Source organism: Schistocerca gregaria, chromosome X (genome assembly GCF_023897955.1).
Source record: "Schistocerca gregaria isolate iqSchGreg1 chromosome X, iqSchGreg1.2, whole genome shotgun sequence".
Lineage (NCBI taxonomy): Eukaryota > Metazoa > Arthropoda > Insecta > Orthoptera > Acrididae > Schistocerca > Schistocerca gregaria.
Window position 1 is genome coordinate 446,818,573 of NC_064931.1, and position 25,850 is coordinate 446,844,422.

Here is a 25,850-nt window from a genome sequence, read left to right on the forward strand (position 1 = left end):
AATAGTCGAAATGCGCGTTAAATTTTTGGCGCAAGTCTATTGGCATTGTAGACTTTCACGTCGTATCAGTGGTCTGCATAATACAGGCGTATGGAAGTCGACATGCAATATTGGCGAGGCATCCTCCGTAACATTAAGCGTCACAGGCAGCCTACTGCACATTTTAGAATTGTATCTGAACAGACACCGCTAAAAGTAGACGTTTCTGCACAAATATGAAATGGCATGAGGTCAACTCCAGGTATTTCCGTCATTACTAATTTAGTTTCCTTACCTGTATCTGCGGTTGGCAGCCTTTTCTTTCTGGTATTTTTTTTTAAAATTCTGCACTGACAAATACGATGCTGATGTTTACATCGTGGAAAAGAAGGAAACTGGTGCTCATGTACAGATAGATCAACAAGTAATGGAGGGAAGCCTAACATATAGACATATGTGTACTACGTTTATCACGTTTCGTGACAATGCTACAGAAAACCAAAGCGTAGCTCCTTATATTTACTTGAAGCACGGGAGGAGGACAAATGGTTTCTGTGATCGTCATCGTTACAGTGACTAGATTTGGGAAAAATGCTATACCTACTTTCTATTATTTGTAATAAATGTTTCGATACCTGTGTGTCACATTCTGTTGTTTTAGTACGTAACTATCAAGCTGTATCATATAAATATTAATTTTAGAAGGATGGATTCATGAACTGCTTTTCTAAATTTGAAAGCATGTTTGATCTGACGAAATCTTCGTGAATGTTGTAGTATGTAATAACTCATATTATTTTTCCGATATTTTGTCGGTTCACTGTCATACCTTATTAGAAATCCGTACTACTTAGATGAATTTAGAACAACCTATGCCACCACACTGATAGGAGAGACCCAAAGAAGTTACTTCGTACGACCGGAAATGTACAGCGTATTTAGATAAGAGAGGGCAAAAATGTAACTATACATAACGAATGCTCCACTGAACAATTTGAAGTATGGAACCTTGGGTCGGAGAAGCCAGCTTAAGAAGATATAGAAGTAAACGTGACTACCGTTTGGCCTAACACTACTGTTTTCCAGCCTGTTGACAACTAAAAACGCATAGGTTTACACTTATTGTGCTGTTTATTTACATTTACATTCTTTATTTTCTGCAAGGAAACAAGGAGGACAATCCTGGTTACCAGGATGTCGTGGCGTAGGTTTTGCTTACTTTACTTTCCCATGAGGTGGCTCTTTCGTATCGTATTTACGTTGTCCCATGACAGAACGTGTTATGAATCAACGACAGACCCATTCATTACACAGTGCTATTCAGAGACTTACAGTATAATTCGATAGAGCAGAACCGGTAAAGTATTTCCTGGTCGCTGGACTGGAAATGGGAGTCCTATTCAATGTCCTGCGAGGTAACCCCAACTGAATGCCCTTCATTGTTTCTTATTGGGATATTTAAAGTTCCTTGTGTGTGAGAACCCACTGGATACGAAAATGGAATTAGTCACCAGCATTCTGGCTGCATCTCATTCAAAGCACAACAGGCGTATTTGTCAGGGTCTGTCAGAAACTTGTTCGTTGATGTCATGTTAGCATTGAGGTTGATGGCCTTCAGTTCGAGTACATTTTGTAAGACACAGTACAAATGTTACGTTCATTGTATCACTGATGGTATCTGCAGTTAACTAACGTAAGTAAAAAAGTACAAACTAATGTGATTTTATTCCTATTATCTCCTTTAGCTGGTTTTTCCACCCCCAGGTTCCCTTCATCGATATGTTCAGTGGAGCACCCTCTTACGGAAACAGTCTTTATATGGCAGAACAACAAAGCATTGGAACATGTTGTATTTCGGATGCGGTAGAGATTGTTTTAAAAACAAAATTTAATTTGTGCATAAGAAAAAAGGCAACAGGAGGTCGTAGCATCAACAAGATGATCATTGTACTTAAATTTAATATGTTATATATTCAATTAAACCGCAAGTATTCCATTTAATTTCTCAGCCAAGTTTTCTCAAATGAACCATCATCTATTCATTTCTTAGCAATAATTTCTTTGGTGAAATCATGATATTTACTGTGCTCATCATAGTCGTAGTTCTGTGAGTTTCGAAATCCTGCCACAAGCTATTTTTATCGTGACTGCTCTCCTACTACGTGGTTGCATGGGTGCCTATCTATCCTACCCAGGCAGGTAGCACTCAGTCGTGCCATGTACGTGATCAGGGGCTGCCTACTTAGCGCAGGGGGACCCAGACGATAATTGGATCTGTACGCTGCCTGAGCGCCGAGGCGGATACAGTGCACGACGGGCTGTGGAACTGTGTAGGGTGGTACTATGCGAAGCCTTGCCTCGTACAATGTCTCACTTTAATATTCAGTCAGCCTGTTCTTGAATAGTTCTTTATAATTGTTTAGGAACTAAAAAGGTGGCACAGATAAGTCATCATGATGAGATGAAAGTACATTTCTGCAAGTATCATTTGACTTCCTAAAAATACGCTCGTTACAGATTAATGGAATGAATTTCATCCATTAGGTTAAATAGTACCAAGTAAACACACATTTCGTATGCAGCACTTCAATAGCCGAAACTTGCTAACAGAATAAAACTGTGTGATAGACCGAGACTCCAACCTGGAACCTTTGTCTTCCGCTGCAACTGCTATACACGGTTCGAACAGTGATCCGGCACACAACCTGGTTCACTCTGACAGGATGTTTAAAATGAGTCTGCTAGTGTCTACTTTAATAACGACACTATAGTGTGTGAAGATATTTTCCGTGTTGACGAAAGCAAAATTTCCTTCTCTGAATCACTTGGTGTGGTGTATGTGTACTTAAAGGAAGAAAGGTTGAGTTCCACGTGCAGTCGACGAAGTGGTTATTTTAGAACTCACACATGCCTAGATTGCAGGGAATAGAGAAGGAAGACGTGTGTTTTTTTCAAAGTTATCACCCCAGAATTCACCTTCATTGATTTAGGTAAATCATACGGAACTTAAATTTGTATTGTGGAAACAGGAATTGACCCCATTCCTCCCAAATACTAATTCAGTGCGTGGCGAAAGTTAACTGAGAAGAACTGGGAAGAAAAATGTACACACCTCAATAAAGCACGAGTAGTGTGTTTCTCGGTCATTAAGATGAACGTATATTTATTGATCATTATTTAACAAAATACATTTTACATTAGAGTTTATTGGAAAAATGTTTTACAAATTGGGAGTCAGGTCGAGTTCCAGGTTTTGCAAGAGAATTATAAGACTGCAAAGTGCGTATGTTCTACGTAATTGCTTTTTTATATTAACACATGGTCAATCTACAGTGTTAATCCTTCTGAAAGAGTATGGAGTACTCTGGGCACGACTTCATTAAGAGTGAAACTAAGGAAAATGAGGTTGAAATATTACAAATTGCAAGATTGGTTGAATGGTTGATTTGCGGGGAGAGGAAAAAACAGCGAGGTCATCGGTCCCATCGGATTAGGGAATGATGGAGAAGGAAGTGGGCTGTGCCCTTTCAATTTGGCTGGAGCGATTTAGGGAAATCACAGGAAACCTAAGTCAGGACGGCCGGACCCTGGTTTCAACCGTCGTCCTCCAAAATGCGAGTCCAGTGTGCTAACCACTGAGCCAACTTACTCGGTAAAGGTGCAAGCTATCTGCAAACTGTTAATGAAACTGAAATCAGGTAAAAAGTTTGTTAATTAGTATTGTTATTACTGTAAGATCTCAGGTTTAGTTGGTTACAGCAAGTGACCAAAGCTTAAGTGAAGCTGCTTTCAGTTATCTGCTGTATGCTATGGTTATTACTCTACGTTTCTATTCTTTACTGTCTTTATTTGATACAAATATGAGAAGGAGAAATATATAGTTGGAATTAAGTTATAGGATGATTTAGTTTCATCAAAAAGAATTGGAGAAAATTATCTTCTACGTCAGAGGAATTGGTGAATACGAAAGTGTAACGTGGCATGTCATTGTAAACAGCGCAGTGACATCACATCTGGCGAACTTATTTTGCATAACGTATTACTGTAGAGTTAAAATTACCTAAAAACTGCATTAACTCTCGCGAACTGTAAAATACTGATAAATGGTTGTTACCCCATTGTAAAAGACACAATATGTTACATACCTCAACAAACAAGAGTATCATTCACGCAGCCCATGCTTTTGCTGTGACTCTTTTCGATTCCATTCTGCTGTCTATGAAATATTAGATGTTCTGTATGTATGGAGTACTAAATTAAAATCTCTTATTATTATAAGCCTAAGGTTGAATCATATCTCTAAAAGGGCATCAGTTGCACTGTCCTGTTCCTATTATCTTGTGTTATGTGAGAGTTTCATTAGTTCCAATATATATTGACTGAACTGTATTTTGGTCTCTTAATCCGCTGACATGAGGAAAATAAAGTTAATTAGAACAACAGCATAACAAATAAAGAACGAACCAACCCGAAGACCGTATAGAGATCTGTATAGCCTGTCGTTACGATTTCCCATCTTAGTTCAGCAAGGAAAGTACGTCCCATCGTAGGGAGCATGATGAGAAGGAGGCAAGGTTTGTGTCTTGTCCTCCTAAATGGTTGTCCTAATTATGTACGGCGAGTTCTGTTGATATGTAATGAACCTTTCCCACAATGTGGACAAAAGGAGAAAAATGTTCCGTACAACAATAATGAAAGAAATATAATATTATCGTGTCACAATCTGATCAACAAAGTCTGACAAATAAAGTCAAGCATAAAAATCCCAGCAGTTGGAATTATTGTAACTACACTTTGCGACCAACGTACTACACATTTCCCTAAAGCAGCACACACTGACGAACCAATGCTTAATACTTGAGGTTTCGTCAACGTTTGGAATGCCAAACTGTAATGATTCTGTGTGACAGGTAGTAAACAAATTTTTGGTAGGTTTCCGGAGGTACGTGCCTAAGATGTCTACTCGCAGATCACGCAATTCTCGTAAATTACGGGCCGGTGGCCTGTGGGTCCGAAGCTGGCGTCCGATAGTCTGCCAGATGTGTTCCACCGGGCCAGCCCTTCGCCTCGCTGAAGGTTTATCCTGATGCAGCCAACGACTTAGGTTAACAATAAACGCAATTCTTCCAAACTGGCAAACCTCTCCAATGACCCACCGTTCTATTTCAGTGATCGCGTGCTATGGTGATCGTAACGGGTGATCTTGTAGGGTCGTTTGTAATATACGCTGAACGAAACATACGCTCCGAAACACATGTGCCTCTCCAGCCTGGTACTCTGTCTTCCAGTGTGATACCTACCGCCACCAATCCTGCTTTATAGAAAGGTCAACCTCCGTTTTGTGATGAGGCGTGAACGTTCTACATATTGTCTCCTATTCGTCCTTTCACCGTCTTTCAACTAGTTTCTATAGACGCTCACGACAGTAGCACACGAACAGCTGACCAGCTTCTGCGTTTCCGAGTATCCCGTCTCCAGTCAACGGGCATTAACAATAAGCGTTCTGTGAAACTGCAGATTTCCCCGTTAATGGGCGCTATGATGATTCCCCATTTCTCTCTGCTCCTCTTTTCTTAACGCACCACGTGCCCAACGCAAACCAGCGGCATTCAGTCTCGCGATGGGCAGTGAACATAATGTTTTCGTTCATGTGTACGTAATTCGCCAGCTATATTGTGACTTAATAGGCATACCCGTTAAACGGAAACAGCACAAATGTTCCTCTGGTACTCATAGGGAGACTGTCATCACATCGCACTTGTTTTCGATTGGATTACATATTGCGTTTGCTTTTCTCACATGTTACAGCTAAATTCGTACTTTGTAGTAGGTTAATATTTGTTTATTCTTTTCTTTGTTTCTCGGGTATTCTCTCCATATATATTAATCAAAATTGTATACACTTGCTGTTGAATTAAATGATATATTCCACAAATATTGCTTCACGCAGACATGTTGAACACATTGCAATTACACAGGCAGTGACGAGTTAAGGAATTATGAGCTCAACAGCAGTCGTTTGCCATTGTAAGCCATACACAGAAAATCACTGACAACAGTTGAAGCTAAATTACGCTAATGACGTGAAAACGAACGCTCGCAGATAAACTGTTCTGTAACCCTCGTAAATGTTTTAATGCCCAACATTAACTAATGAACAACTAAAATCCCTTGTATTGTCACAGAACTAAGGTATCTATGTAACATACGGCGTACTCGAGATAAATATAACTCAGATAACAATGATAACTTCAAGAATTACATGTAAACAGAATATTCATTATAAAATCGTAAAAAGAAAGAATTACGCCTAAGAAGTCTCTGGGTGAGATGATGTTACATAATGCAAAGGTCGCTTCACTTCTTCGATAGCTCACGTTCTCACTGAGTGAAACTGCAAGTTACATTTCCAAAACATGTGGTAAAGGCTTTATTAAACGACATGGCTCATACGCTTACGCGTCACTAAAAGACTATCACTTTTTCAAGCGGCACCGTAGGTAAAGAGTTACTTGTGAATGATCCCATATCCCTTCCTGTCAGTTTAAGACGAATCACAACAGGCAACATGATACACAAGACATCTTGAAATATACATCAGATTAACTGAATACTGCACCGTTTTAGCTAGTTACACTTACGATACACTAAATGTAAGTATAAGCTTTTGAAGAAAGTTCATATTACCAAATCTAAAGATGAAATTCAGACAACCTCAAAATAAATCATCGTTTCTTTAGCCTTTCAGGACGCAACAGACCAGCTAAATTGTGCCGGTATGGCACGTAGAAGTACTGCATTCTCTTCTTGTGTATTCAGTGAATTTCTAATATTTTTTATTGACTATGGATTGTAGAAAGTTATCTTACACAGATATCTTGAGACGCTTACTCACTTATCACAAAAATCTGCCGACATGATACTGTGAAGTAAACTTGACAAGATGGGTGTGTACAACATATGGAATGGTAAATTTGAGCAAATCCGTACTATTTTCACCGATCTAAAGATGGGCTTCACATTCACTATGCATATGAGATTTTCATCACTGATTTCAGTCCAAACAATCTTCCAGTCACTTTCATATTTCCAGTTCATATCCAGAGATCAGTGACCGGTAATTAAACTACTCTTCGAAAATTAGACACTACGTTGCAACTTGAACAGGCCCACTATTTGGGCCACACGATTTCTTCTATATCTGTGTTCCTTGAAATGATAAAGTGCTGAATTCCTCTGCAGTAGAAAAACTCAGGGGATTAGTAACTGACTGAAGATCATGATTATGAACACAGATACAAGCAACATTCCAGGAAACGAGAAAAACTTTCTTAATCTGTACAGTGGCATTTTTAATATATACCGACAGTGAACGTGACGAGTGATGTTCCTTGTAGTTTATATCTTTGCAACTTATATAGTTGTTGCTTCTCTGTAACTAATACGAATGGCAGCAAACCAGTAAAGGTTATACCGATTTTTTTTATACATGGTATGAGTTATTTTTATACGGCAACTGGTGGTTGGCTCGGCAGGCCAGTACTTACTCCACGTTTCATGCTGGTAGATCATAGTGAGCGTGTGTAACAATACATGAGACATAAAACAGTAATTTTATAAAGCCTCTAAATTTTTCTAACCGAAACTAAATCAGTTTATGTGTTTTGCAACGTACTATTGCACTATTGCCATTAAATATGAAATTAACTCAGTATTACTAACCTGGAATTCATCCAAAAGTAGATAATTGGATTATACATGGTGCTGGACATGGCGAGCCAGTAAATACCCAGGTACAGTTCTTGGATATATGTAGACTGGTTGAGAGATGGTACGTAGGACAGCACGATAAAATAGATATGTGTAGGCAGCCAGCAGACCACAAATATGATCACAACAACAATCATCATTTTCACCACCTGAAAAACAAAAACATGTTTTCATTAAGTATGCTCAGAAATTTTACAGTGATTAATTAATATTCCTCCTTACAATAAATTACAGGGTGTGCATGTATGTGAGTCTCATCATTTTTATCAACAAATTTGCAAAAGGTAAGATTGGCCAAATCGTGTCAATCTTCGTTAAGTATAAACAGAAGACTTATTTTCACATAAAAAGGTTTTTAATGTAAATATTTAAGTGCTGTGTACTTCGCATACGGATTATAACATGTAAAATAAATATACGCTGTTCAGTGCAACAAGTACTTAATCTGAAGAATAAGATACATGATCTATTCGTCTTCTACAAGTAACTTCACAATATCTATAATTATCTTCCTCTGTTACTTAACAGGATTCTGATGAACATGACTTTGATAATTCATCATGTACGTGGAGTCACTTATTAACCTGACGTTTCTTTGATCTGTCTCACTGAGAAGACTTTCTTCTTTTCTTTTCGTATATATTTATGATTTCATGTACGTTTCCTGGGGATGTACGAACAATTCTTGGAAGAAAAGAGAAGAATTAGGTGTGACATTGTTATCATGAACTGTAGTAGATTGCTGTGTCACAGGCTCAAGCTCCATTTCCTTTGGTGTGTATCCTCGGCTCACCGATGTACTAGGCGGCAACAACTCATGTTCTAGTTTTTATACACAAGAATGCGGAACCGAAATAACACTGCCTGGCTCCTACTCTGTTCTTTAATTAAGTTTTGCATCACATTATCGATCTACAAAGATCCGTATCTGCATAAAAGAATAATGCAAAATGAAGACGAAATAATAATTTAAATCAATTAATGTACATAATTTTAACGATTTTGACCGCATTATACTGACTCTATTCGAAGATAATGTAAGCCTTTTCTTTCTTAACTCTCTGAGCCTCAGTGTCCTTTAGCTTAACCCACCATTTTATTCGTTTTGTTTTTTAATATCACTGCCTTTAACATGAAACAACCGATGCTACTGCAAGACAGAGACTTCTAGTAGCACACACTGGTACAACTGCGCATGTAGTACACTCTAGCGGTCACTTACAGCGTTCAAACCAACAGTCGGGGCGGAGATTGTGTTACGTGACTGTAGGGAACAGTGGTTTTAATTATAGTTATCATGCTGAGGTCATACATAGTCAAAGTAAGTACATCTAAAGGCCTTGTAACGTAAATTTGCGTTTGTGATACTGCTTTTATGAGCAAGTTCGAAATGATACAAATGGGGTAATAATCACTATTATTAAAAATGTATGAACTTCTAGTCGCATTTTTGTTTGTTATTTTGGCCCGTAAGTTGTTTTAGGCATTATGAGTTCATACAAGTTCCGTGCTGTGGAGATGCGTGCAGGAAATTTGCAAAATTCCTTATAAGTACCGCATGAAATGATGGGTGGCCGAAAACTGTATGCATCACTGATTTTAAAGCGGAACCACCTGTTTATAACAACTCACTGTTAACTTTTTAATAATTTCTTCTTTCGTTGCTTACTAAGAGAACAAACTTGGGAAAAACGTAAAATTACATTTTTTGTATTGTTTGTATTCAAAGGGTTAAGCTGATAGTCCCGTAAAAGTATATGTTGCGCAGGTAACAACATAACCTCTACTCCAGAAACAAATCTATTATGCAACGAATACTCAACAAATTATTGAACGGGTTATCAAAAGTAATTAATTTGAAATCATAATTATTTTACGAAGAAGAATATTTTTAGAACTTAAGACAAGCGGCACCAACTTCCACAAACCTTAACTCAGCGATGAACAAACCTAGCAATATCTACTGGTTTCAAAATGATACACTGAGCACCTACAGTCACCGCTATATGTGCAACACTTTCTTCACCAATTACATGGGGACCACGTCGCCCCGTCATTATCGCTTTTTGTGATTTCCCTAAATCACTCCAGGCAAATTCCGGGATGGTTCCTCTGAAAGGGCACGGCCGAATTCCTTCCCCATCCTTCCCTAATCCGATGAGACTGATGACCACGCTGTCTGGTCTCCTCCCCCAAACAACCAACCAACCAATCATTATCGCTTTCCTCCACGCTTATGGTGTACGCAGGGCTTGACCAGAAATAAATGTGCCAGAAGTTGGAGCAGTAGATGGTGAAGCGTTTAGAAATAAAGTGGAGCTTTCGGCTCGGGTTCGGCAAGGCATTAGACACTTAGTGCCGGCTCCCGGCCGCGATTGGCGCAGCGTAAAGAGTGCAGAATGTCAATCGTAGGATCATGGGTATCGAGTCCACTTGTAGAACCTTTTGCTTATCTTCATTTTTAGGTTACTAACACTGCCAGTAAACTGAAATAAGCTCAGTGTATTGTATTTATTAATATTTACATTAAATGTGTGAAAGGGATAGGCGATTGAAATTCTGAGATATCAAATAAAATTCAGAAAGCAGTTGTAAAGCGTACCCGAGAGTTTCACAAATTAAATTATATACATTTATTATATTACAGTTGGTGATTTACAAGTGCCGGGGTGACGTGCAATGCAGAACAGAGTAAACAACAGTTACCTCCGTATCTTGCGCTATTATGAACGACGCACTTTAAAAACTACATTGTTGTTTTACAGTTTCTGTAGTAAAACAATCTTGGTTTACATTAATAAAGTGTTAGCTCTCACTGCGCCGTTTGGCAGCAAATAATGCATAATGCATCATTTCGCCAGATATTGACATTATCCTCAGAATGAGACTTCTTTTTCTCTCTCGATGGGATAAGATCAGCTCTAAAGTTTTTTGATCAAATTCTTTATCTCACGACACAAACAAATATAGAAGGTTTCCACTAGCGGAGAGCATTTGAGGGTAATAACTTTAATACTGCATGCTGGCAAACCGTCTCGTATAACTGGAGATTCATTTGTCTCACCGCGAGCCAATTAAAAGAAGAAATGTGTCTCCTGCACATAGGTCTTTACCCACAATCCCAAAGTTTCCTTTTCCCATATATTTAATGTCTTTAATGAAAGTATTAGTAAATGCGATAGACTGAGCTTCATTGCGGTTTATTTGTAGAGTAGGTAATGTAAAAACTGAAAATAAAGGAAACAAGTTTCTGTAAAGTAGCTTGAACCAACAACCCTCGGATTACACTTCCGATTCTTTCTGCTATGACAACTACGTACAGGAATCTACGTCAAATGAAACGGCTTGTACCTCACTCGAACCGGGCCAAAATTTATATTTTTTGTAAATACTTGACCGTCTGGAGCACCCACTACAATCGCTTTCATTTATGGCCAGGCCTGGCATACGCGACAAGTTTGGACGAAATAGTTAATGACGAGTAGCTTCTTAGTATCTGAGGACCAGGCGGGAAATTTTTGGAACAGACTCGATTTACCTCATGATCAGATTCTGCGGACCTTACCATATTCTGTAGCTAATCTTAATACTTATTATGAGCAGTGAATCAGGAAGAAAAACTCGAGTTCCCATATCAACCAGAAGTTTTCCACAGCCAGTAGAAGAAAAATGTACTCTGCTGAACACACAAAATTTCATAGGAGATTTAGGCATAATTGATTACTTTTACCTCCGGCTTCAAAGTGTTGATTGTACTATAGTATGAATTCGTGGATGACATCGGCAGGAGTTAAATTGACATTCTGAGTACGTAATAAAACACTTACAGAATTTCCCATGAACGCGTGTCACTGTGAAAATGGCGTACGAGTTTTATGTAAGAGCGTTGGATGGTCACGTATTACACTGTTCCTTTTCACCTGTGTTACGGCTTGAGCGCATGTAACAGCCAGTGTGTAAACACAGCACTGGCCTACCGCAGATGATAGCACGCTTATCGTGAATGTCGTCAGCAAAGGTCCTGCTCTTAGATAATGGGATTTTGGCTTTGTATACGAACCCTAAATAGCACTATAGGACTCGATTATTGCTACAACCTTCAGTTTCAGATAGTAAAAGACACTTAAAGAAATTGAATTAATTCCACTATTCTCACTTCAGTACTATCGCTCACATTGAATGATATCTCAAAATAATTTTATCAATTACAAAGTCTGAGGCTGTCAGCAACCCCTGGTATCTACGCATAATATACTTCCACGTGCAGGCGATTAGTTCAGTGTATGAGCGAGGGCGTGTTGAAAAGTGATACTAACAAATTTTTTTATGCTGTTCTCGTAATGGGGTGAGATATTACACATCATTCATATTTCTCGGTTGATTATCTCGCTTCTGTAACCAAATTTGCATCCTTTGCTTATTGAAGGCTCCGAACTGTTGCATGTAACGTAGCGGTGTGTGATGTTAGATGTGAAATGTGTCGGTGGGTGAGACAGTGAGTGCTGTTATCGAGTTAGGAATTCGTTGACAGTGTCAGACCGCACTCCAACGCTGCGGCATCTGCAACAGTGCGAGGCTTTTGGGTTCGCTGTCATCATCCTTCGTTCATACAGTCCCGAATTGGCCTCATTCGGTTCTTATCTGTTTCCTAAACCTGAAGAACACCTTCAAGGACTCCACTTTGATAGTGATGAAACTGTACAAGTAGAGGTGATGTTATAGCTCCATCAAAAGACTCAAACACCCTACAGTGACTATGTCAACATACCGGTGTCTCGTTGGAAGACATTTGTTCGTCACAAAGGTGACTACGTTGAGAAATAAACATATAGATATGAAGAATAAAGTTGCAGAATGTTAATAACGTTTTATTTAAAATGCGTTACGAGTTTGCTCATAAATTCGGAGTCATTACTTTTCAGCACGCATCCGTATTAAGTGAAATAATTCTCTAATAATAAAACTGAGGCAAAATCACGTCACCCTCTGTTTCAGGCTGCAAAGTAATACGATTTATAAAGCTGTAGGGTAATAGATGTAGATGACACTGGACACAGTTTCAAATGGTTCAAATGGCTCTGAGCACTATGGGACTTAACTGCTGAGGCCATCAGTCCCCTAGAACTTAGAACTATTCAAACCTAACTAACCTAAGGACATCACACATATCCATGCTCGAGGCAGGATTCGAACCTGCGACCGCAGCGGTCTCGCGGTTCCTGACTGTAGCGGCTAGAACCGCTCGGTCACACGCACTTTCATTCAGAACTAGATCCATCCCTCTAAATGTCTCAGCTTGATATTATTTGGCACTGCATTCTTTGCGATTCAATTTTGCCAACATGGGAGTGGTAAAATACATATCACCGCTAGAGTTTTTTCTGTGACGACATGAAAAGTATAATTTGCCACATTTTGGTTCACTGTGAGGCTGTTCCACGTGCTCCATTTCATCTAACCATTCACGTCCATTATAAAAAATAAAAAACTCTTCACATGGCTTAATGTCTGCAACCAAGTTCATGGGGAATTTGAGACTTTCTTCTTATAGAAACACACAATGATTGCTTCAGAAGTATGTCCAAGGCAACAACGCACTAATTGGTAAAATCGAAAGCCGCACATGTCTGACAGTGTAGGAGTTGCCTATCGACATACAAAGACGACCATAACCCAAGAAACCCATCACAAAGTTCACGTGGCTGCAAATATTAATACTTGATCGAACTTTTTGAAATCAGCGTAAATCAGTAATAGTTTTACAGTGCATGTTCATTACGTGGATGCGTACGAACAAGTATCTTTCACTAAATACTCAAAATAACAAGATGTTTAAATAAATGATTTCCAGTCCACTATAAAACCATCCAGAAAAAGGCTTCAGAATGAGCCCAAGTCCAACACTAACATTAGTCTAGATCAAAATGAAACGTGCAAGTATTGTAAAGCTGAAGCAAAGAAAGTTGAAGGGTCCGAGTAAACAAAGATACGTGACTTTAATGCAAAAATGTGACTGTTAGTTTACTTCGACAAAGGACTGCCAGAAGTGCAGCTGTCCCATCATACCAAAGAACTTCAGTAGTCGTCTATCAACAGATCAAGTAAAACGAGAAATTTTTTGTTTATTTTCTCAGGTTGCATAATATTTCACGTAATGTTACAGGCGTGCCTGGAAACTGAAAGTCGCGGGATTGAATCCTAATCAGATGACGGATTTTTTTCAGTCTGCCTTGAAGCCATCCTTCATCACTCAACGATGCGAAGATTCGGCAAAAAAGACAGGTGGTTTAGATTCTCCTGTCTTCGAGTGCATAATTGTGGTTGGTTAGAGACAAGAAAGTCGCCGAATTGACGTCCATTTCAGACACATGGCACCAGGCCATAGACAAACCTGAAATTTTCATTATCATTATAATTTTTACTATTGTTATTACAGGCTTTGAAAACCTTCGAACAGGAATGGAGCAGTAATCAAGAGTCTCCTCTAGCAAACCCACACCTTCCGTCTCAAATATGTGCTTGGATCTTTGGGAGACACTGTTCTCAGACATTAACTTGTAGCAGAGTCTTATTGCACGAAAAATGTTTCAGTGACAGTACTCGTATTTACTGGCTAGTCCTATCAGTAGACCATAAAGTTAGTCTTTACTTAAGGTGCTTTGTAATCCTTATGCTGGTATGAAGCTTCGCATCTATAAAGACAGTCGACTTATTATGAGGGGGTTTGAAACAAAAATAATTCGTTGAGCTATTTAAAATGATTATCCGGTAGGAAGCGATAGAGTCTTCGAAATACTTACGGGGAGGGGAACTGAGTATAATAAACTTCATTTAGTAGAATTGTGCTTTAAATCCTTTTTTCCATTCAAGGCGAGCTAAACAAGCAAGATTCAAAACATTTGAAACATATCTTAACAGTGAGTCAACTAACGGAATAGAAATCAATGATAAGGAGGGCGATTTAACACACGAATGGCACATACTCAGCAAGCGAAAGACAGCACAAAATGCCTTCTTAGAAACATTACTGGTGTGCTGCTTGCATAATCAGTTAATACATTACGTATTAATGTTGTTTAGTCCTCATTAATTATGTACAATATTAAAAGTGATGAATGATGGTTACAAAAAAGGGAAAAGCTTAATTTTGTTGTCCTATCAAACAAATTGTTCAAATGGCTCTGGCCACTATGGGACTTAATTTCTGAGGTCATCAGTTTCCTAGAACTTAGTACTACTTAAACCTAGTTAACCTAAGGACATGAGACACATCCATGCCCGAGGCACGATTCAAACCTGCGACCGTAGCAGTCGCTCGGTTCCAGACTGTAGCGCCTAGAACCGCTTGGCCACCCCGGCTGGCGCTGTCCTATCACGACTTAGATGTTGCTACTTACGTGATTCAACGATTATTTGTGTGTGTGACCATATTTCACTCTAGAAGGTTAAGTAGTGTACTGTAACTGTCCAGAAATTCGAGACTTAGATCTTCGGTGGTAGGACATGAATTTATTTTTACCTTACCCCTACGGTAGACTACAAGGAGCTGCAAAGTCTTTCCTTATTTATACTCTGATTGCGTGTACCAATAACAAACAAATAGATCAGAAGAAGGTGGACCCCAAGGATCAAAAAATTCTGTACTGCTTTTCTTATTACATAGTTCGAAAATAATCTTTTGTTACGATATATTGCAATTATATTCACATTTATGTGCAGATTACTCTTCGCCTTCGTTCTGTGTAAGCACACATAACTTCGATTCATCTTTTCAAGTGCCAGTTTGAACAACTGCTGAATGCGGTAGCAACGGTCTTTCTTTACACTTTTTACAGGTACCTTGGTTTGTCCTGCCTTCCTCAAATATAACTTATGAGCTTCTTCATGAATTATGTAATCAGTCTCTCCTGCACACATACCTCGTATTTTCCCCATCGGCAGCTCAGAAATGAGATCTGTCGTGAATTTTACCCATTCCGTCTTCCACCTATTTCGTAAAAACTATCCGTCCCTCCAGGCCTAGGAAGGCCCAACAGTGCTGCCCGACGGCTGTGTCATCCTCAACCTACAGACGTCATTGGACGCCAACACGCTGCGACATGTGTTTAGCACACCGCTCATCTCGTAAATGCTCTTTTAAATTTATGTAAGTTTTATGCGCGTCCTTCCCCAGGTTTTAGCATACAGTTTTCATCGTTTTACAAGCAAAGGATTGAGGAAAGTTTCGAAGCATTATTTTTACCACGTTTTGTGCTATTTTCATAATGTTTAGGATCTATACTTCGTGTCGTTCCTCAGATGCTAGAGATAGCCTAAGGAATTTAACTTGTACTTACACATACTGTTTTTCCGACGCAATTTGCCCACACGGGTATGTAGGCCATGATGACTGACCACCATACCTGAATGTGAGATCAGGACTTGGTGAATAGATTACCGCCCACAACCGGAGCACGATTCCACTACTTCTGATTTTCGAGAGCACTGCTTTGTGGACTAAAACCATGTTGATAACATAGTTAACGAAAGCTGTGCTGTGATCTTCGTGACTGTGTATCTATACCGCTCCAAAAGTTGACAGAATCTCGATTTCACTGACACCGGAATCGGTAATTCTTTTGGAGTTCTGCTACACTTGCTTCAAAACGTCAGCCTCATCTCGGGATTCATATACACGAAATATAACGCATTGAAACCACGTTGCAACTGATATTACGTAACGAATTCTCTTAGCAAAAATTGTGCTTCCCGTACGAGGAGGCAGTATTTGAGAGAGGAGTGACGTATTCCCTTGTAATTCAGTCGGTACCTCGATCAAACACTAAAGGAAACCAAAGAAAAGTTTAGAAACGGAAGTTCAGCGAAAAGAAACAAAAACCAAGTTTTACCGATGACACTGAATCTTTGTGAGAGACTGTAACCTTCTTGGAAGATCAGACGGTCACTCAACCGAAATGGAAGCACGAACGACGATAAGAGTAAAACAATAGTAAGAGAGTGTAGTAGAATTAAATCAGGCAGAAAGATAACTAACGATAGCCGAAGCACGTAGGATATGAGAGAAACTGATATAAGGAAGAAAAGAATTGTTCAGAAACCGAAAAATGTTGACAGCTAATATAAAGTTAAGCGGTAGGATGTTTTTTCTGAATATAGTTTCAAGAGTGTAGCCATCTACGGAAGTGACATTTGGAAAATAAACAGGACACAGAAGAACAGAATTTTCTAGATGGTTTGGATAACTAATGAAGAAGGTTTGAATTAAGCTAGGGAGAAACGAAATGTTTAGCGCAACATCATTAAACAAGGGATTCTGTTGACAGGTCACACACTGAGACATCAGGGAATAGTCAGTTTGGTAATGGAGGGAGTACGGAGGGTACTAATAACGTACGATAGTCAAGGGTTGATTACACTAGTAGATGTTGGTTGCAGGAGGTGAGGCAGGGACGCAGAAGTTTTCACAGGAGAGATTAGCATACTGAGCTGCATCATACTAGTCTTCGGGCTGAAGGCCACGAGAACAACAACGCAAGAATAACGTATTTTCCATTATTAAAACTTGTCGTTTTTCAGATGTAGGATGTACATAGCTCGAGCCAATCTTCCACCCATAGATAGTCTTCTGGGTCTAATTTGTCGATTCGGTCAGACAAGCTTAGCGGCGCTATGCCTCTCAGTACAAAAATTTGTATAAATGGTACTGCTTTATTTCGGTGCTGCAATACATTTCTTTCGGTCGTGGCAGGCGTCTCATTAATGGGAGGTAAAGTGGTCCGCATTTCTTGCGTAGTTATTGCGAAAAATAAAACTTATACTACGTGCGCTGGAAACTACGTCTGGACTCCACAGTGGCGACGTGTACAGACGAGCTGACGCAGAACGGAAAGCGGGAAGAAGGATACGAGAGGTGGGCGGGAGCAGGCAGAGCGTCTGGAGTGCGCCCAACGAGAGAGCTGCACACCCGTTTTCCCGTTCACGGGGAGCAGCGTTTTCGCTCGGATTCTGCAAAGATAGCGCTAGGGATCTGCCTTTCCTTCCATGCAGAGACAATACCCAAGGAAATACTGTCGGATGCGCAGACGTTCTAAATCGAAGCGTAACTGTTGCACCTGTACTCCAACTTATTTTCAACATAAGGTTTCTATGGTATGGAAATTTTATTACTCTGTTCTTATTTATGTAGTGACTTCATGCTATCAGTCAACGGCAGACAATGATGTTCTTGGTCGTAAAGTAAAAAACTGATTTTTTGAGTGAATATTCATTTGTTTTCTGACGTGAGGCGTTTTTAGGAACATATATTTTGTCCAGCGATTTTCTGCTCAGTACTTTCTCACAATAAACTGCGGCTTCGTAAATTTTTATAAAGTCCATATCTACTGCTGCCAGTTGTCAATTCACTAGAAACTTATTATAGCCAAAAACATCCTGAGATTAGGACTGAGTGGAAGTAAAAGGGTGAAACGTCTCGTGATGGTGTGACTGTTTCGACGATCCGTACTTCAATAGCATCCCTCCTTTCATAGCTGAAATGTCTTTGGTATGTGGTACATTGTCTTGAAGAGAGATGATCCGGCTGAGATAGAGACCTTATATAATAACTAGCCCGTTATTACGCTGCTTGCTTTACACGGGAGAAAGCACAAAAATGTTCAAATGTGTGTGAAATCTTATGGGACTTAACTGCTAAGGTCATCAGTCCCTAAGCTTACACACTACGTAACCTAAATCATCCGAAGGACAAACACACACACCCATACCTGAGGGAGAACTGGAACCTCCGCCTTTACCAACGGGAGAAAGCACTTTCTCCTTTTTTTAGCCAACCGCTTCTGTTCATAGCCGCCATCGCTGTTTTATTTTCGCCTTTCTGAATCAAGCGTATTCGTTTCAAAAGGGTCAAAATGTTTCTTAGAAATTCTAGTTTCGCATTTGCTTTTCATTATAACTCTACAACGGAGCAGAAATTTCACGCGAGGCTATCTTGTAGATAATTTTGCCTGCAATGTGTAACACAATGTTTTGGTCTGAATTACTTACATACCTCGTACACCCCTAATTGACAATATTCCGATAGCTAATTCTATACTTTCTAAAAGTTTTCCCCTTTGTTTGCAACTTTGGGTCGTCTATTACTCTGATCGTCTTCGAAATACGCACCGTATTCCGCTTCTTAACTACTGGAAAGGAAAGAACTGACTCCATATAAAGTTTCACTAACTTCGGTGCATTTCGATGGGCGGTAAATTTCACAAATAAATCATACTTTTGTAACGTCAGGAAATTACACTTCATCCATTGGAAGCAAACAGACTCAACATGACTACTTCAACACACACCTAAAAAGCTATGCAGGAAATGACACTCAAACATGATTTTCGTTATTAACCCATTCAGACCCACTGGCTACAATTGTGTACGGTATACCGTATTTGATCTCTCTTAGCTGCAACACGAACATTTTTCCTCAATGGAAACGTCATGTACACATTTGCGACCTTGCCGACCGCAAAGCTGTGCTTTAACTTCTGGAAACAAATGAAATTCGAATGTGACCAAATCGGGACTGTGTGATGGATGACAGCGAACGCAAGGCGTCCGATTGTTTCCAATGTCGCTGCACAGGTGTGGTATAGCAATGTCATACTGAGGGAGGGGGTGTTTCTGGTATGACGAACTCCTCGAATTCGAAACTCAATTACAGCCAGTAGTTTTTCAAGCACCGACATTATGACGTTACAGACCGCTATGTAATTCCATACAGTTCGGAGAACTCTAGCGGCAGAGAGCTGCAAATATGTAGACATGAAGTGTAAAGTCGTAAAATATTAACAAAGTTTGTTTATTTAAAAAAATTAAGAGTTTTTACATACAAAGTTCGGAGGAATTAGTTTTCAGTTAGCCTTCATATTTATGAAGACCTAACGCATTTGTTACTTGTTTTGTGACATGTACACTATAACTATTGTAAGTAACCTTAAATCCATATTTAGAAGTGTGTCACGTTCTTGTAAATGTTGATCACTGTTAAATCTAAGAATATAAACGTTCGTGTCTTTTTTGCATCTAATAATATTTGTACTAACTCAAATTTGCCCATACTTATTCTAAAGGAATCGTGTTATAGGCTGTATCCATTCAGCTCCTCCTGTGTGAAAGGTCTAACACGATTCACAAATACATATTACACATACATGAGTTGTAGGCTGCATCCAAGCCAATTAAAAATACATTAACTATTCCTTTAATACTCTAACAATTTACAGTAGTAGAATAATGTGAAGTCGTTTATTCTGTTTTTAAAATACATGCCATAAAATTTCTAATTGTGTTAATTTATTTTAATTCTGATAATCTAAACTCAAACTCTACAATAGTTTCAGCCATCTCGTAGTGTCCATGGTGGCAGCTATTATATTCGGCACTATATATCAAGTTAGACTAGTTGACACTACAGTCTCAGTGAGGCTACTGCAAAGACGCTAACATGCAGCCAGTGGAATACGTTAATCAGTCACCAAGGAAACCCATATATTTATCAGTTCCTAACGATTTTATGAAACACTAATGATATTGTGTTCTACATCTGGTAGTTCATATTTACTCACGCCTGTACATCGTAAACTAAATGTAAGTATTGGGGCACGGCATCGGGTGAGTCTCTGCAACAGTTTAGTACTGTTTAACACGTTCTTGGTGGTTTCACAATTTTGTGGTTGTGTTACTCTCTTATCTGAGTTAATTATTTTCATTTCTTACTGGATTGGATTCCAGGAGGTTTGAATGCCGTCAGCAGGTGGTGGTCGTGCGGTAGCGTTCTCGCTTCCCGCGCATGGGTTCCTGGGTTCGGTTCCCGGCGGGGTTAGGGATTTTCTCTGCTTCGTAATGACTTGGTGTTGTGTGATGTCCGTAGTTAGATAGATTTAATATATTACCTATACCGGTGATGTCAGCTCGCCGTATACTTGCGTCTTTTGGGTCCTTCCTGAGTTCTGGAATGCTTTTCAAGATCAAATATGAGACTCTCACCCTTCCCCCGGATCGGGGAGGGCTTGGCCTTTATCACGTTTATGACAGAGCGGTCGCCCTATTTGTGAGCACATTAGTCAAACTATGTCACCGCCGTCCGGACAGTCTGACCAGTTTGTTAATAGAACTAGTACCGCCCTCCCTGTTGCCGCCTGTGCCGATACACCACTTCCCCTCTTCGCTCTTCTACATCGGTGTCTTTTACCTCGAACTCAGTTACGTTCGACTTGCCTTACTAGCAACTCAACTGGCGACGGCAAAGACTGTTTATAGGGTCCTGCAACGTGGACGACCCGACAACGTCGTGGAGAGGAAGCACCCGAACGTCAACTGGCGGGTAGTGTGGAGGACAATTCACCACGTAACACTGGACACTGACGTCACGGCGATGTGGTATATCACTGTCAACGGTAAGCAGGTGACCAGATCAAGGCTACATGCGATCCACATGGTAGACTCACCCACGTGCACGAGCTGTGGCGTTCAAGACAACGATGAACACCGTCTTAGCTGTGGCGAGTCTACAGCAGTGTGACACTTAGTGAGGAAAATGTCAGCATACTTCCTTCGGGTAACGCCGCATCATATCGACCCCAAGACTATCTTATACCCGGATGAAACGTATTATCCACGCACTAAAATTAAAGCAATGACGTGGCTTCGTGGACATGCAGTGCATTATTTGTTTCAAGACGGCACTAAGGATACTTTAGACTTTTGGAACTATTTGCAGGAACGACATTGCAAGATCCTCCGTAACCCAAAGTATCAACAATATTTTTCCAATTTTTTGTGGAGTGCGTTCCACGACCCTCCACGTAGCTGTAACATCACGGGTAAGAGAAGATAAAATTACAATACGATAATAGAACACTACACGGTACAACGTGGGATCTACTTTCATCATTACGAGAAGTCATACCTGGATGATACAGCAGATGGAGAGTTTCGTTGTGAACCCTCACACTCTGTAGCAGTATTTGTCCCATTTCCTCTTTTTGTCCCCGGTGCGAAAAGGTCTTCGCAGTTTCAGTTTTCCCATCCCGTGCAAGATGTAGCACTGGTTAATGGTGGTATGGATTCCACCCTTCAGTTTTGTTTCATAGTTTCCTTCGCCCCGCACTTTGCTCTCTTTCTTTATGCCCTTTCTACAACTATTAGTATGGTTTTAGATACGTGCGTCCCCAACTCGACGCAACGAGTGCACTTACTAGTTTTCTGTTCCTTACTCTTAAAGAATAAAAAAAGAAATAAAAATTAAAAAATTAAAAAAAATAAAAATAAAACAAATCTGACAGTAAGTTTCATATCAGCGCACAACAAAAAGTAGTTCTAAGTTCTAGGGGACTGATGGCCATAGATGTTAAGTCCCATTGTGGTCAGAGCCATTTGAACCATTTTTCTTTCACTTGAGTGACTTTTTGAGATGGGTTCTTCTTGAAGTCAGTCAATTATTACAAATATAGCGTGTAAGACCAGCTGTGAGATACTATTCTATGTATGCAAAGGGATGCCAGAATACAGGTAACAATGTATGTAGCCATGCAACGGCGCTACAGACGTGTCCCTCCGCACCGTTGCGATGATTGTTATTTCTGATGGTCTGCAGTGTTACCAATAGTGATCAGTGAATGAAGTACAGCTCTGTCTAAGGGTCATAAGATATTACTTTTCAACGGAAGACACTGATTTGTACACTCCTGGAAATGGAAAAAAGAACACATCGACACCGGTGTGTCAGACCCACCATACTTGCTCCGGACACTGCGAGAGGGCTGTACAAGCAATGATCACACGCACGGCACAGCGGACACACCAGGAACCGCGGTGTTGGTCGTCGAATGGCGCTAGCTGCGCAGCATTTGTGCACCGCCGCCGTCAGTGTCAGCCAGTTTGCCGTGGCATACGGAGCTCCATCGCAATCTTTAACACTGGTAGCATGCCGCGACAGCGTGGACGTGAACCGTATGTGCAGTTGACGGACTTTGAGCGAGGGCGTATAGTGGGCATGCGGGAGGCCGGGTGGACGTACCGCCGAATTGCTCAACACGTGGGGCGTGAGGTCTCCACAGTACATCGATGTTGTCGCCAGTGGTCGGCGGAAGGTGCACGTGCCCGTCGACCTGGGACCGGTCCGCAGCGACGCACGGATGCACGCCAAGACCGTAGGATCCTACGCAGTGCCGTAGGGGACCGCACCGCCACTTCCCAGCAAATTAGGGACACTGTTGCTCCTGGGGTATCGGCGAGGACCATTCGCAACCGTCTCCATGAAGCTTGGCTACGGTCCCGCACACCGTTAGGCCGTCTTCCTCTCACGCCCCAACATCGTGCAGCCCGCCTCCAGTGGTGTCGCGACAGGCGTGAATGGAGGGACGAATGGAGACGTGTCGTCTTCAGCGATGAGTGTCGCTTCTGCCTTGGTGCCAAATATGGTCGTATGCGTGTTTGGTGCCGTGCAGGTGAGCGCCACAATCAGGACTGCATACGACCGAGGCACACAGGGCCAACACCAGGCATCATGGTGTGGGGAGCTATCTCCTACACTGGCCGTACACCTCTGGTGATCATCGAGGGTACACTGAATAGTGCACGGTACATCCAAACTGTCATCGAACCCATCGTTCTACCATTCCTAGACCGGCAAGGGAACTTGCTGTTCGAACAGGACAATGCACGTCCGCATGTATCCCGTGCCACCCAACGTGCTCTAGAAGGTGTAAGTCAACTACCCTGGCCAGCAAGATCTCCGCATCTGTCCGCCATTGAGCATGTTTGGGACTGGATGAAGCATCGTCTCACGCGGTCTGCACGTCCAGCACGAACGCTGGTCCAACTGAGGCGCCAGGTGGAAATGGCATGGCAAGCCGTTCCACAGGACTACATCCAGCATCTCTACGATCGTCTCCATGGGAGAATAGCAGCCTGCATTGCTGCGAAAGGTGCATATACACTGTACTAGTGCCGACATTGTGCATGCTCTGTTCCCTGTGTCTATGTGCCTGTGGTTCTGTCAGTGTGACCATGTGATGTATCTGACCCCAGGAATGTGTCAATAAAGTTTCCCCTTCCTGGGACAATGAATTCATGGTGTTCTTATTTCAATTTCCAGGAGTGTATATCATCTTAGAATCTTATTATCTTGGAATGATTTGACAAGGAATATTTTTATAGGAATTGTGTGTTTCGTAATGCGAGACAGGAATTCGTCTCTCTACAACAATAGGTGTTGTTCTCAAATTATAAAAATGGTGGGATTCACAACTCAAGTTAGTTAAACAGTGAAGGGGCACTCGGAGTGACTTTCACAAAACGTGTGGGTGAAGGAAGTCTTTAACAGACTCGTGGTAGAGATTCTGTGCAGCTGTCCCTGACATTAGTGTAAGCGATTGTGATCAGTCAAAGTAATCTATCGAGGTGGCGCTCTGGTAGAGAGTCGTGCTCGTGTTCAGGACTGAAGGGGTCCAAATCCTTATCCGACCCTCCAAGTTTAGTTCACTATGGTTTGCCGTTAAAGTTTAAGCCAAATGCCATGATTGTTGTTTTGAAAATTCCAACGCCACTTTGCTCTCCTATCCTATTCCAATTAAAGGCGGTGGTCCATCTAAAGTGACGTCGTTGTTGACGAGAAGTTAAACAAGGAACCTTTCTCCGGTTACTGAGAGTCATTTATCTGATCATCTGGTCAGACACGAAACACCCGTTTCCTACAGAGGCAGGAGAGACACGCATTGCCCGTCAGCAACACACTGGCCACAAACCGACGAATACTGATATACACTGAAGCACCCGAGTAAACGGCCACCGGCTCGAAGTTCTTTTTCTCACAGGAATTCGTCTATAGCCACTCAGCATCGGTGTCAATAATGAAAATATATCTACCAGTGTCTTTACCATTTGTAACTGCTGGTATGAAAGATTCATTTTTCATACATTTCTGATCCTTCCTATAAGATGAAAGTTCGATTTGCCTTATATCTATTACCAGTAGTCTTCTACTTATTGTTTCGTCAAGGTTCTATGAAACCGAATCTAAAGTATTCCACCAAACATATGAATGGTAAATAAGAATTCTGCTAGGACGGCAGTGACATGAACACACGTAATGTGTGGGACGCCCAGAGCTCTTACGCTGAAATGGAATAGCTTTCATACGGGCTGAGAATACGCTCGTGCACTCTCTATCCCACTTCACCGAAGTCCAAGCGTCCAGAATTAATTTCGTGCCGCCCAGCCAGTAGTGCCCACGCAAATTAGTTTCGCAGTCCCAAGGTACTTCAGCGACGCGGATTATTCCACCCAAGTTGACCGCCGCCAGGAATCCTCCAACTGTCGCAGCGTTACCAATTGCTGCACTTAACGTTTCCCTCGGAAAGAACGAAACAGTACAGAAAGGCACTGCAGGCACTAGTGCTCAGTCTCCGTGACCAAATAAACAAAGCGTCCTCCCTGTAAATTTTTCTTTCCTGACCGACTCTCATTTTGCTATTTCTTTCCCCACAACAGACGGTGGACAGCAGCGGGCAACAGGCTAGAGGCCGGTGCTTAGCTACTCACCTCGGCCCACGCCCTGCAGCGCAAGCTCCCAATTTTTTCACTTCTGCACTGATAAGCTTTTGGGTCAGTCGCAGTTCTTCAGTATAACTGGGGTCACAGTTTTTGTAACTCAGGTGGTGAGCAACCCTTGTTAAGTTCCCAATTTTCAGATCTGGAGTACCATCGCTTAGGTAGTTTGCTACACCAAATTATCCAGTATGCCAGTTCAGTTCCTTTTTTTCATTATTGTGCATCACTTCGAATAAAACGCTGTCTATAGTGTTCATATGTCTCGAGAGTCACCAATTTTATAAATCTGGTTTTCCTTTGAATATAATTGTTTTCACACGTTGTTAGTGAATTCGGGTATTAATACACTGTATACAATGAAATGTGATGAGTTCTGCAAGAAGTGACGTAGACAACGGGGTAACCAAAAGAAGACCACACGTCCCAGAGTTGTGAGACTGGAATCCTCTGACGATAGCGAAAATATGTTCTTTATAAATGGAAAAGGGTTGAGCAAGCAATGG

General features: G+C 40.9%; 1 protein-coding gene across 1 annotated transcript in view; it reads right to left on the reverse strand.

Annotated features, from left to right (window-relative positions):
• The window catches only part of LOC126299155 (tachykinin-like peptides receptor 99D), a 1,430,543-nt gene that overhangs the window by 253,786 nt on the left and 1,150,907 nt on the right, over positions 1-25,850 (reverse strand). Inside the window, exon 5 of the mRNA XM_049990921.1 lies at positions 7,702-7,898. Coding sequence (XP_049846878.1) covers positions 7,702-7,898 — 197 coding nt within the window. The remainder of the gene's footprint in view (positions 1-7,701; positions 7,899-25,850) is intronic.